Source organism: Brachyhypopomus gauderio, chromosome 18 (assembly GCF_052324685.1).
Source record: "Brachyhypopomus gauderio isolate BG-103 chromosome 18, BGAUD_0.2, whole genome shotgun sequence".
NCBI lineage: Eukaryota > Metazoa > Chordata > Actinopteri > Gymnotiformes > Hypopomidae > Brachyhypopomus > Brachyhypopomus gauderio.
In genome coordinates, this window is record NC_135228.1 from 12,364,562 (window position 1) to 12,377,948 (window position 13,387).

The following is a 13,387-nucleotide window of genomic DNA, read 5'->3' on the forward strand; positions in this document are numbered from 1 at the left end:
CAAGTATATAACCAGTCAGCTGTCAGAAACAGCTTTGATGTGTGGCTATATTGTCAAATGACGAAATTCAAATGACGTGCGCCGGGGGGGGGGGGGGGGGGGGGGCACATTAGACTTTCTTGTCCCGGGCCCTAGCAAGACTGTCAACGGGCCTGGGTGTATTGACTCTGTCTGCCTTATTGTGTTCTGACCCTGTTGTACTTTTGGATTTTTGACTTTTTAAATGTATTTAATTTTAACTTTGGACTTGTTTGCCATATTTTTTTTACTCGTTTGTTACTTTTTAATTTTTGGACTGGCTAATACTCTGGTTTTTAGAATCACCTTCTGGCTTGCTTTTGCTGGCTTAGTTAATACATTTCTTCTTTTTTTATATAGAGTTATTGATATTTTTAATCTAGTGTCTGTCTTGTTCTGTTGCGTAATGTTAATAAACTGGCATGGCTGAATGGATTGCAAGGTATAGCAAGGGATATGATGATATCAAAGTCATGAAAACCAGTACCATTCTCTCATGAGCTTCATGTCAATGGTGTCAAAACAGATCAAGTCAGAAGATCAAGCACACCTATGCTAACTCAAACCAAACAGGTGCTATCATTGTGATGTCCGATGTAGCCTTTTTGAATGTTATTAAGTGCACATAGCATGCTCACTCTGCATATATTTACACATTGAGAACATTTTCACAAGCTAGAAAAACAATGACTTGACTTGGTGTTAAACAGAATGTTGCAAGATTTCACTCTGATGAGATGATATCAGCTGTAGTAGTTATCACAGAAATTCTCATATAATTACAGTTACTTTTCTCTTTTCCTAATTCTGAAACTTCCTGAAAGTTAGTCCTGAGAAAGTATCTAATTAACATAAATGTTAATTAATAATATATCACAAAGTATAATCATTTAATGATACCCAGAACCTTTGACAACTAAGAGTATACTGGATGAGAATTCTGTCATGACCATCTCTCGTATTCATTCTCAGTATCTAGCTGGTAGATGTTGTCTACAGCCCTGTTGTGGAGACCCAGGCTGCTGTCCGAATTGCTGTAGATGATGGTATCATGGAAGTTTTGTTGCCTGGTGAGACAGAATTAGAAACACCTGTGAGAAACATTTCACTGTTGTTCCTTTGTGTTTAACAATGGATTCCATTGTACTGACAGCAGTGAACACAAATAAGCCAGAAGTTAATGATCAGGAAAAAGATGCAAACGTGTAATTCTTGTACAAATCGTCACTCACAAAACAACTAAAGGTGATGCCATGTGATACACATACTACATGTGTGATACTACACATAGACATTTCTATATATTTGGACTATATTAACGTCTATACGTCTATACGTCTATACGTAACGTATATTAATGTTGGGAACGTTACTTTAAAAAAGTAATTAGTTATAGTTAGCCTACTCACTACTTGTTCAAAAAAGTAACTGAGTTAGTAACTGAATTACTCTATAATAAAAGTAACTCGTTACCAGGGAAAGTAACTATTTGCATTACAGTTTTTAAAAAATAGTTATATGCCAATGAATAAGGATTTTTTGAAAAAGCAGTTTTCACAGTCAGTTGAAATGATTAGATCAGAAAGGTGTTTATCTTTTGATATTTATTAACAGACCAGTGCAGGATAAAATCCTTTAAAATCCCAAATCTTTGTGTAAAAAAAAAAGCAAAAGTAAACAGTTACACTATATAAAGTGCATTTACATCTATCAAATTAAATTAAATTATCTCAACCTAAGACAACTGATTTGTTCACAACAGAAATAAACTTAACAATAAAACCTCTATTCTTAATTAAATAAATCAAATACCCAGTCTGTTAGACATTCAGGAACTTCAAGTATTTTCTTAAATTATCGCCACCTTGAAAATGCTAATTTTTTTGGCTTGCTCCTGACTCGCCATTTCTGCCTCTTCTTCGTTTGTGTTGTGTGTCACTGGTGTGCTTCGGCACGTGTGTAAAAACACTGGCTCTGATTGGCTACCATAACGCTGCTTTAGCCAATCGCTTACTGACTTGTTAAGTTCAATAGGTGTTACACCGAGAAATGTGACCTATCGAGATCTGTGACTCCTCACTAGCCTGGGCAGCGGTCCGCTCGCATTACTGTTAGTATATCAATATATAGTAACACACCGCATTTAATGACCAGTAACGTCAACGGCGTTGTAACGACAGGAAAAGTAATTATTAATTATATTATCCCGTTACTGACAAAATGACGCCGTTTTTTTTAACGGCGTTATTCGCAACACTGCCCATAATGTGCTGCATTGTCGTTTCAATAACTCCAGGTTGTTTTTTTTATTTGGTGTCCAAATCCAAAATGACATTGCCTTTTATTTCCAGTGAGTATAGGGATATCTTTTACTAAAATTGCATGTCAAAGCATTCATGTAACAAAGCTGAAAGCAGTAAAGGTATCACTTCCAGGTCCACTCACTAGTGTTTGTTTATGTTGCAGATTGTTTCCAGATTGGTTATGGTCAGTTTGGATTGCGTATCATTGAGTAACACTGCTTCACTTGTATCTTGGAGTAACCCTGCCTTACTGGTATATTTACTTTTTGTGTGAATCTCATTTTACGAATCAGCATTTTAGGTTTCACTTACAATTGTACTGATAATCTGCTTCTTCTTTTGTGCTTCCCTGTATGGAAAAGAATCATTCAGATTGAATTCTCAGCTGAATATAAATGAAATATATTCTATATCTCTTGCACACTGATAGAATTAATGTACTCACACATTAGATAAATAGCAACAATCACCACAGTGAGCAAAACCAGTAGAACTGACACCACAATACCAGGAAGCTTATCATCCATGGTGTCAAACACCTTGATGAAACAGAATTAGACATTTAAAAGAGAAAAAAGCATACACACAACAAAGAGTCACTGGACATCATACATTATGTGTACTTACATTTTTACTGCTTTCAGGAAGAGATGTGATAGACTCGTTTACTGAGTTCCCTATTTTTTAACCAAAGGAAAAGAAATGTTAAAAGAGATTAACAAGTGGCATCAGTTGCATTCCACAAACACACACACACACACACACACACATGTCATAAACTAAATTAACTAAATTCTGTACCCCTTGGTGTTTCAGATTGGCTCCATGGTCTTGTAGTAGTAATGTCAGTTATATTCACTGGTGCAGTTGATACAGATTCTGTTAAAAAAATAAAATAAATATATATATATATATATATATATATATATATATATATATATATATATATATACAAAATTGCCATTGTTTCATGAATTATTAGCAAGGGTTTATAAAATATTTAGATGCATATATGCAAAGCATATATGTGCAGTATGTTAATGACTCTAGATTAAACATTCTGTATTTAAATTATAAGAATAAATATCTTAAAATACATGTTTCATTATTAAGTTTCATTATACATTTTTACTATATTCCACCCTGTCTGCTGCTCTGTGGTTCACCAAGCCTGGTTTCTTTTGTCATGTTAGAACAGGTGGAACAAAAGGGATGTAAAAAGTTTTTTGTTAATATCTGTCAAATATTCTCTATCATTTTAATAATCCAATGTTATGGTGATACTAGATTTAGTCATTTTAATTAAATTAAAAATGCATTTTATTAATTTTTAACGGAACCCTTATCAGGAATCACTGGTGCACTGGTTGCATATTTGGATTTGGTGTTGTTCAGACTAATTAACATAAGGTATCAGACATGCTTCTCTTGAATTCTTACCTTGCATGATCTCTAAGCGGACTATGTTCTTTTCATCATTAAACCATCCAGGCACATGCACCCGACAGCCGTATATTCCAGAGTCGCTTTGCTTTGCTATGAGGATTGTTAAAGATACATCTCCATTCTTTATGTCTCCAGGGAGTTGATACCTCTCTGATGTTTTTCGTGTCACTTTATCTCCATCTGTTGCAATAATTTCAGATCCACACCCAGTTGATGGTATTTCTCCTCTCATCCAGCATATCTCACATTTCCCATGATTTATTGAGTTATACCTGCATGGGAGAGTGACCTTCTGGCCTTCAAAGCCGTGAACTGTCATGCCCCTGCATGTGCATACTGGGTAGAGGGGAGGAGTGTTTTTAAAACATTTTGCTGTTTGAGATTTTAGAGCACTGTTGCAGTTCAGGTTCACAGGTTCTTCTGGAATAAAACTATTACCAGAGGTGTCAATTCCAGGTTCAGAATTCAGGCTAGATTTCCAATTAGTGCAATCCAGGTAAAATTAGTGGAATCGACACAATTTAGGAAGCCTGAGCAAAATCCTGGTGAGGATTTTTACTTTCTGAACCTGGAATGCCCATCTCTGACTATTACTATCTAACCAAATACCAGGCAGTTGTGATACTTCCATTCTCTTCATTAAAGGTAACATAGAAATACCATTTTAAATAAGTCATTAAAATTACACAGTGCATGCAAAAAAAGCAAACCTAACTTAAACTTTATTTCATATTGTTTATTTTTTACTGTAACACATATTTGCAATATGCTCAATATTCAATTTTAATTCAACTTGTTACTTTCATATAAATGATGTTAACAGTAGACCCTTATCTCAAAAATACATATCTGATTTTGAACATAATAGCTGTATAGCATAAAGCAACTAGTATGCTAGAAGCTAAGCACTCTACCTGAACTTTATTGAATGGTTTCACCTACCTGTGAGGCAGTGAATAATCAAGAGTGAAGAGGACCAGCTAAGAAGCATCTTCACGATGATGTTGTTGTGCTGTAACTCTATGAAGACAACTGATTCTCTCCAGTCACATCTGAGAGGTTTTCACCCGTTTGTGCTCATGACTTCCTGATGTAATGGGAAGTCATGCTTCTGTGTTGCTTCACTTCTTACCATAATCCCTTGTGCTGCTAATATTAATTAAATATTATTAAATGAAGATGAAAAGATTGAAAGTGAGAGTCCTCAAAACTCGTAAATTAAGTCACTTGAATCTATACTTAACCCTCTGGAGTCTCATTTTATACTTTTTTTGCCTTTTGGCATTGGCAGGCATTACTGTCACTAAGGTGAAATGAGACACTAGAGGCCAGTATTGGACCAATCTTACAGAATATAATGACCATGCTAAATATTTGACTGAATTCACAAGTTGTAAAGTGCACAAATCATGCGTCAGTTTCATTGTTGTTTCTCACTAACTACCTGTTCATAAAATAGCCCGGCTGTTAACTGGATCATCTGGATATGGAGACCATGTCAGAATAAATACATACATCCAGTATAAATATATACATGCATACATGTATTTTCATTCATTTACAAAAATATAGTATGTAGTGCAGTGTATGAGTGTGCAGTGTATTAGATTTTAAACAAAACAATGACTAATGTCAAAAGGTAGAATGGCATCTTTAATGACTTCATGTTCAGTTTGTCCGTGATGTACCTTTGTGATCAGTGCCAAAGTTTACAACCCACAGACCTCACCAGACTCTGGTTATGTTTCCTAGCAATGCACTGCCAGATGTGGAATACAGCAGTTTCAGTTCCTCATTGTTTTGTAGGCTGTGGACATCAGTAAGTGAGGTACTAAAAGTTTGTTACAGAACCATTTTTTTCTCTGTTCATTTTTTGTTGTGGCTCACATCACAGCTGGTATGTCAGTGCTCACTAGTAGAATTGTGAGTTATGAACCTACATTTGCAACCACAGAGCTGCACCTTGTGCATTATGCTCAAATTAGGGAAAGTAAGCAAAAGAGGAAACATTTCCACTTTGTTTGCACACGGAGAACACTGATGTCATAGAACTTTGTGATGATTCAACCCACAGTATAATTTTAACCACACTCCTCATCCATATTTATTATTATTTTCTTTATGTAATAACAGATACTTGCCTGCATTAGACACCCAAGCAAATGATTCCTAGGGAGTCATACTTTTCTCTTATACATTACACTGCTAGTAGGAGATCATACGTATGAGCAAACAAATGTTAATTAAAAAGGTGTGAAATAATATTTTTTTACCAACAGTTTCTTATATCATATATCTTTTAGCCCGATCAACATAATATTCCAATTGATCATCATACATTGTAGGTCTCTGTGTGTAGTGTTTCCACAGGTCTGGGGGGGTTTGCACTTGTGTTACTGTGGTGATGTAGGTGGACAGTTTCCATTCCACCCGTCGCTGTCTGTCCTCTGGAGCACTGCAGTTCTAAGGGAGGCCCAAGAGGACACGTTATTGCACAGTAAGCACACGCGGTCATGACTCACCTTTTTCACTTCCACTCTTGTCAGGAAAACAGTGTCTGAGAGCTAAATCAATCCACCAAGCAGCACAAGAAAATGCGGATGTTTTCAGACAGTTTATGTCTCATCTCATGACATAAATTTTACAGGTTATAGAATAAAAACAACAGTGCCTGATTACATTTTGTTGTTATTATGACACATTAAATTTCTTCCAAATTAGATGAAAACTTTACTTACTCCTTATAAGTGCAATTATTAACCCTGGGATGAATATGACTGCTCCAACTCGGACTGCAGTAACAATAAACCTTTCAATTGTGTCCTGAAATAATAAGCAATGTTAAACCTGAGTGAATTAGACATCATTATTTCATTAGGGCCAGTACAGTACAAACCTTAGTATGTGTCGGCCATGCAACCGAATCATAAACAAAGTCATCAGTGAGACCTGAAATGAATTTATTTATTAGTTCTTTCTCTCTCTCTCTCTCTCTCTCTCTCTCATGCATATGGTCACACACACATGCGCACACACACACACAAACATATCAGTACAGACACTGAAACCTATATATGATTCTATTCTTAAAGTATCTATTGATATATTGCAATAGTACAACATTATTAATTAAAAAACATTTTGCTTCACTGATTTTTTTTTTCTTTTCTAAATGTGTGTGTATATGTTTGCAAGGATGCAATTATTATCAGTTACATTGTTGCAGTCTGGTGAGGTGTTAAAGAACACTGTGATGTCACCGACCTTGTGATGGTGTGGAAGGGGTTGGTATGGAGGAAGGGGTTGGTGTGGTAGAAGGGGTTGGTGTGGTAGAAGGGGTTAGTGTGGAGGAAGGGGTTGGTGTGGAGGGGGGTGCATATTTGTCTGTAGTGACTTTAATTTGGTTTACTTCTGTGGGAAATAAAATGAGCAGCAATCAATTACATTTATACATTCCTGCTCTCCTGACTTTGCACGCCGCAGCAAATTTTCAGTAACCTTCATTAATATCTGCTATAGAATCAATAACATTGTACCTTGGAGATATTTTAGTGTCATTTTCTCTCACCTTTGACATTGTCTGGTTTCTCTGAGGTGATAGGAGATAACTTTGTGTCTGTTGTGACTTTGATTGGATGTAGTCCTTTGGGATAAAAAAAATTATTATTTGAAATCCTACTTCCCTGGCATTGTTAGAGCAGGGACATTCTCATGCCAGAGAAATACACACACACGCACGCACGCACACACACACACACACACACACACACACACACACACACACACACACACACACACACACACACACACACACAGGGGTTGGACAATGAAACTGAAATACCTGGTTTTAGACCACAATAATTTATTAGTATGGTGTAGGGTCTCCTTTTGCAGCAAATTCTTGCAGGATAGTAGCCAGGACACTACTTGATGCTGGTGGATAAAACCATTTTCTTTGGGGATTCTCCACACTGTAACTCTCCCGGATGTGGGCAAAACAGTGAAGGTGGACTCATCAGAGAACAATACGTGTCGCATTGTCCACAGCCCAAGATTTGCACTCCTTACACCATTGAAACTGACGTTTGTCATTGGCACGAGTGACCAAAGGTTTGGCTATAGTTGCCCAGCTGTGTATATTGACCCTGTGGAGCTCCCAACAGTTTTGGTGGAAACAGGAGAGTTGCACATTTAATTCTGCCGTGATTTGTGCAGCTGTGGTTTTATGTTTCTTGGATACAATCCGGGTTATCACCCGAACATCCCTTTCAGACCGCTTCCTCTTGCGTCCACATTTAATCCTGTTGGATGTAGTTCATCCTTCTTGGTAATATGCTGACATTACCCAGGATACCGTGGCTCTTGATACATCACAAAGACTTGCTATCTTGGTCACAGATGCGCCAGCAAGACGTGCGCCAACAATTTGTCCACTTTTGAACTCTGGTATGTCACCCATAATGTTGTGTGCATTGCAATATTTTGAGCAAAACTGTGCTCTTACTCTGCTAATTGAACCTTCACTTTCTGCTCTTACTGGTGCAATGTGCAATTAATGAAGATTGGCCACCAGGCTGGTCTAATTTAGCCATGAAACCTCCCACACTAAAAAGTTTTAGTTTCATTGTTAAATCCCTGTGTGTGTGTGTGTGTGTGTGTGTGTGTGTGTGTGTGTGTGTGTGTGTGTGTATACATATATACATACATATAATTTTCCAAATTAATAGGTTTGACCTCAAGCACGTGCTTACACAGCTGTGTAGTATACAAGGTTTACAGAAATGTGATGTTAGGACATTTCAGACAGAGGTTCTTCATACGCTGTACAAGCAAGTGCTTCTGATGTTCTGAGGAAACATCTGTACTTCAACGAGTAGAGTAGATGTTAATAATAACATTTCTATAATGTATAGAAACTATAATGTAGAACTATGATACAGTTTTTTTGTCTAATACCCTAAGAATAAAATTGGGATGTATATATACATCCCAATTTGCCTAGCTATATATATATATATATATATATATATATATATATATATATATATATATATATATATATATGTGTGTGTGTGTGTATGTGTGTGTGTGTGTGTGTGTGTGTGTGTGTGTGTGTGTGTGTGTGTGTGTGTGTGTGTATGTTAATGTATGTTTGGGTAATGTGCTCACCCTTTGCAATGATCAGGTGAACAGTTTGGCTGAGATCGTTGAACGGTCCAGGTATCTCTACACGGCATATGTAGATTCCAGAATCTGAATTTTGTGCATTCTTGATGGTAAGTGAAACATCACTTCTGTTCATCAAACTGGGTAAATCATATCTTTTTGACTGTCTGAAGTTCACACTCAGTCCATCAGTGGTGATCAGTGTATTTTTACAGCTGAACCATGACTGATCTCTTCCCCAACAAACATTTGATGTGCCATGGGTTGTAACATTGTATTTACATGGCAAAATAACTGTTTCCCCAGTCAGCCCAACTACTGTCAAAACAGACCCTTCATGTACTAAAAAGAAAATACAGAGAAAAGACATTGTAAGTGCATCAATAAAAAGTATACAGTGATGAATTCTTTCTCAGCACTCTTACTCCTGAGTTTACTATTCATAAAACTTAACCTTAAAATGGTCTTTGGACTGACTATGTAGAAAAATAAATAAAGCAATCAATAAGACAGTACTTACATACAAGGATAGCTGATGTCACTATAATCACAGAGGTAAGCATCTCCTGGACTAGCAGAGTCTTTTTAATCAGTTGCTTGTGTGAAAAATGGTTTAGATTCTGAAAAAAGCCTGACTTCTGTTTTTCATGAGTGTACTTCAGCCATAGGAAATACTTTTAGACATGTGGTTTGAGAAGAGCTATAAATGTAACATTAAGCAAGTGGGATGCAAACTGAGAGTAGCAAATTTTATTTATGTACTCATCTCTTTGTGTGTTATAAGAATATCTGCTTATTGTAAAGCCTTTCCTTCTACAAATTGCATCAAAAATGCACCTTTTACACATGAGATGGGTCAGGGCAAATGAGATGCTGAAAATATAACCTGTTTTGCAGTATGAACCCCTTTATGGAAGGCTCTCCATTGTACTCACGTGGAGGACAAATCTCTGATGGCAGAACAAACAGTTCTCCAGTCTTTACACGCTGGATGAGTTCAGTAGGAAAGGTTATATGGCCAAGCTCCTCACTGACAGCTGAAGACAGAGTGGCCATCAAAGGAGGTGTGTGTACATAACTGGAACCATCATGATTCTGTCCCACAAGCTGGATATTCATGTCACATTCCCCACTATTGATGGGTTCTAAGCACTCACCTGGAGTCTCAGTGTCTTCTGTCCATGTGCATGTCCTACTTTGGTGGATCGTTTGGACCTACACAGAGAACCTCTTGTTCTAACAATATTAAGGGGTTTGCTCTCTCTGGTCTGATGTCTCTGAAACATGGATGACTCAGAATGCACTGACGCAGCCTGAGTTTCGTCCCAGCGAAAACACAGACCAGATTCTCGCTCCCTCGCTGTGTCCTGATCTGGTGGGTCAAGCTGTAACGTTGAGCGAGTGGGAGGTGGACGCAAACGCTGAGAGCGAATTTTATTTGGGCTAAATCAGAGTCACTAGAACAGTTCAGGGTCAGTTTATCAATACGAATAACCTCGGAAGACAGGCTAAAACAAACTCAGTGAACAACATGCCACCTGAGATGGACGATACAAAACTGACCACATACAGCTGGGTAAAGACAGTACAGGTGAGATAAACACCGACTATATAAGCAAAACATACATACTGACATACAAGTAGAAATAAGAGCAATAACTGGGAATCTAGAACTATAGAGTGAACTAGAAACAACTGAGATCAAATGTCAATTTACCATTATTTCTCCCAATAAAATCTGCCAAAATCAATTATTAGGACATTAGTAAGTAGAATTAGCTATTAAAAATGTAAAACTAATTATTAAAATAATTCATAAATAATGCATAATACTATTCATATATTAAGTCTTTAAAATTATAATAATATTGTGTGTACAATGGGCAGAACAATGGCAAAAGATTGGTGCTTCTATTCGATGTCACGTGCTAAAAAAGTATGAAATGGACTACAAAATAACCAGTTAATTTTAAACTGCAGAGACGTAGAGACAGGTTAGCCGCCACACATCCAGTTATGTGGGATTTCCTACAGGCTCCTTCCAACATATCTCCAGATCTGCAGTCTATCTAACCGTCTGACAGCTAGTTGTTTGCCTACTGAGAACTATTTAATTTATCTTTATTAACACATTAAACATGTTAAATATTCAATTTTACTATGCACGTGTCTTTGCTTCCTGTTTATTGTAACGAGGGGACAAAGCAGCACGCCTAAGCAGATGTGCAGTGCAACAGAGAATTCTTTTTGTAGCACACAACACTCACGGAATACAATTAACAGAAATGGAGCTACGACATACACTAAACAGCTACGTAAACACACACACAACAGACAAAGTGGGCAATGTGTGTTCAGGAGGAAAAACTGCTTTTAAATCACAGTGCTGTGGCTGTGGGGCTGTGTTTGTTAAAGTTAAGAAGAAATTCAATTGAAGAGTAAATACCATAGACTATGGTGCTATTTTCCTGGAGCCGCACGAGGACAGTCAAAGCTGCATGCGTCTACAACGGGCTACAATGTGCAACATCGGACTGTGAGCTGGTCAACACTCCTCTGCTTACACCACCTTTTTTTTTGGTGAAATTAGTACACTCAGAGTTTATTTGCAACTTATGTCAGCTGAGGTCCTAGAGGCCTGTTGTGAACTGGACTGGTTTGTTAAAAAGGTTTTTTTTCATCATTTTTTAAATTTAGTTTTGATCCCTTAATCTTGATCCCTTAGATTCATGTAAATTAGGTAATAGTTTATTAGGGCCAAATGTCCTTAATGAAACAGAAATAATGGATCTGCAGGCATTTTTGTTTACAGTAAAGGTCAGGGGCGGACTGGGGAGAAAAAGTGGCCCGGGAGTTCCTGACAGACTGGCCCACTATATATATATATATATATATATATATATATATATATATATATATATATATATATATATATATATATATATATATATATATATATTAGGGGTGGGACGCGATCAAAAAAATTAATCGAATTAATCGGAAGCTTTGTAATTAATTAATCGAAATTAATCGCATTTTAATCGCATTTCAGTATTTAACATGAGAAATATTCATTTAAGTTTGAATGATGAATGAATCAATGAACATAATCATAAACTTCAACATCTTGTTTATTTTTCCACCAGTCTACTACGAAGACCAATATATGTGTAGTGTGCAGAAAACAGTTCAGAACATTGGAAATTCTGACCAAAAATGTTGTTTAATTTAGGGAGTTTTGCTCAGGATATTGGAAGAATTGAAGTAAATCAGAAGATGTTTTTAATACCATTTTAGATGGTAGACTTTCTTTAATTTCCCAGGCCTCTGCCACAGGCATCTCCATAGTGCCTAGAAGTGGTCTTCTGCATGCTCAAAGCAAATGACTGGATCTTCATCATCTATAGATTCATCATCTATAATATGAGCTGTCACACCAAGATCATTCTTGTTGCTAACAGAGGTCCAGTGATCCCCAGTCAGAGCCACATTTGTGGCAGTCTTCACAATAACCTGTTTTAATTCTTTCCTCATCATACAGCTGCTGGATTTTCTTCGACATTGTCTTTCTGGGGTGAGTTTCCCAAAACGTTCTTACGTACGAGGTTAAGAAGTACCTGGCGCTAAGAACGTTTTGGGAAACTCACCCCTGGACGGTAGTTCGTAACTTGCATCAGTTGACGCAATTCGCAGCGCTTCTTGTAAGCATTTATCTTCGACCACAGGGAGCGGACAACACAAATAATGTGACGCGTCATGTATAAACGCGTGCGGAGTCGCGCGCCGTTTCGGCTCAATCGCGTGTCGTGCATACCTATAGTTTACACAGGTAAACGAGGAACGATTCACACCTCACGACCAACTCCCGATCAGAAATCGCAGCGTCGCAAGAACATCAAACATGTTTGAAATTCAAATTGCTCCTCGTGAGAGTATCGCACTGTTGAAGCAGCTTCATGAGCCGACTCTCCCTGCGATTTAGTCGTACAGTTTGAGCTGGAGCTGAGTACACGATTTAAAATATCGTACAGTGTACGCCCAGCTTTAGCCGCAACATGTTTTGCGTTGGTGTGGTAACGAAGGGTGGAAGTGCTCCTGTGATAAGCGAACTCCTTCCTACATAAAGTGCAAATAACACTATTTTTGTTTGTACTTCCATCTGGAAGTTTCTTATATTTAAATTTCCCATCCACCAGCGTAGCCTCTTCAGTCATCTCCATCATGATCTTATTGTGCGTCCATACAATCTGTATGCCCGGAACTCGCGCACTGAGAAACATTCCACGGTGCAAAAGTGTCTCGTCCGTTAAATGCGTTAAAATGCGTTAATTTTTTTAGTGCGTTAGTTTTCCTGTAATTAATTAATCGAAATTAACGCGTTAAAGTCCCACCACTAATATATATATATATATATATATATATATATATATATATATATATATATATATATATAT

General features: G+C 37.2%; 2 protein-coding genes across 4 annotated transcripts; both read right to left on the minus strand.

Moving 5' to 3' along the window:
- Positions 1-649: 649 nt before the first annotated feature.
- On the minus strand, positions 650-4,959 carry havcr1 (hepatitis A virus cellular receptor 1). Its single transcript, XM_076979923.1, has 7 exons — positions 4,710-4,959; positions 3,762-4,103; positions 3,123-3,200; positions 2,949-2,998; positions 2,767-2,860; positions 2,634-2,670; positions 650-1,085 (listed from the first exon to the last, which is right to left on the minus strand). Exons 1-7 carry the CDS (start codon positions 4,756-4,758, stop codon positions 962-964), a joined length of 774 nt encoding a protein of 257 aa, XP_076836038.1. The 5' UTR covers positions 4,759-4,959; the 3' UTR covers positions 650-961.
- A 443-nt stretch (positions 4,960-5,402) lies between these two features.
- Positions 5,403-9,612, minus strand: havcr2 (hepatitis A virus cellular receptor 2). Of its 3 annotated transcripts, none has more exons than XM_076979921.1 (7): positions 9,454-9,612; positions 8,937-9,275; positions 7,336-7,410; positions 7,032-7,175; positions 6,664-6,716; positions 6,506-6,590; positions 5,403-6,230 (listed from the first exon to the last, which is right to left on the minus strand). In XM_076979921.1, the coding sequence occupies exons 1-7, from the start codon at positions 9,494-9,496 to the stop codon at positions 6,100-6,102; spliced, it is 870 nt and encodes a 289-aa protein (XP_076836036.1). In that variant the 5' UTR covers positions 9,497-9,612; the 3' UTR covers positions 5,403-6,099. The 3 variants fall into 3 exon arrangements, with proteins under 3 accessions (XP_076836036.1, XP_076836035.1, XP_076836037.1); XM_076979920.1 differs by having other exon boundaries at positions 7,032-7,178; XM_076979922.1 differs by lacking the exon at positions 7,032-7,175.
- Between the last annotated feature and the right edge of the window lie 3,775 nt (positions 9,613-13,387).

Bases quoted from the DNA above. Each gene is read 5' to 3' on its own strand.
- havcr2 (XM_076979920.1), bottom strand. From the start codon at position 9,496: ATGCTTACCTCTGTGATTATAGTGACATCAGCTATCCTTGTAT. The intron at 7,411-8,936 runs GTGAGCACATTA...TTTATCCCAAAG, and splicing joins TCACCTGATCATTGCAAAGG to GACTACATCCAATCAAAGTC. The intron at 6,717-7,031 runs GTCGGTGACATC...AATTCATTTCAG, and splicing joins CCCTTCCACACCATCACAAG to GTCTCACTGATGACTTTGTT.
- havcr1 (XM_076979923.1), bottom strand. From the start codon at position 4,758: ATGCTTCTTAGCTGGTCCTCTTCACTCTTGATTATTCACTGCCTCACA. The intron at 2,999-3,122 runs GTACAGAATTTA...GTTAAAAAATAG, and splicing joins CCAATCTGAAACACCAAGGG to GGAACTCAGTAAACGAGTCT. The intron at 2,671-2,766 runs GTGAGTACATTA...TTTTCCATACAG, and splicing joins TGTTGCTATTTATCTAATGT to GGAAGCACAAAAGAAGAAGC.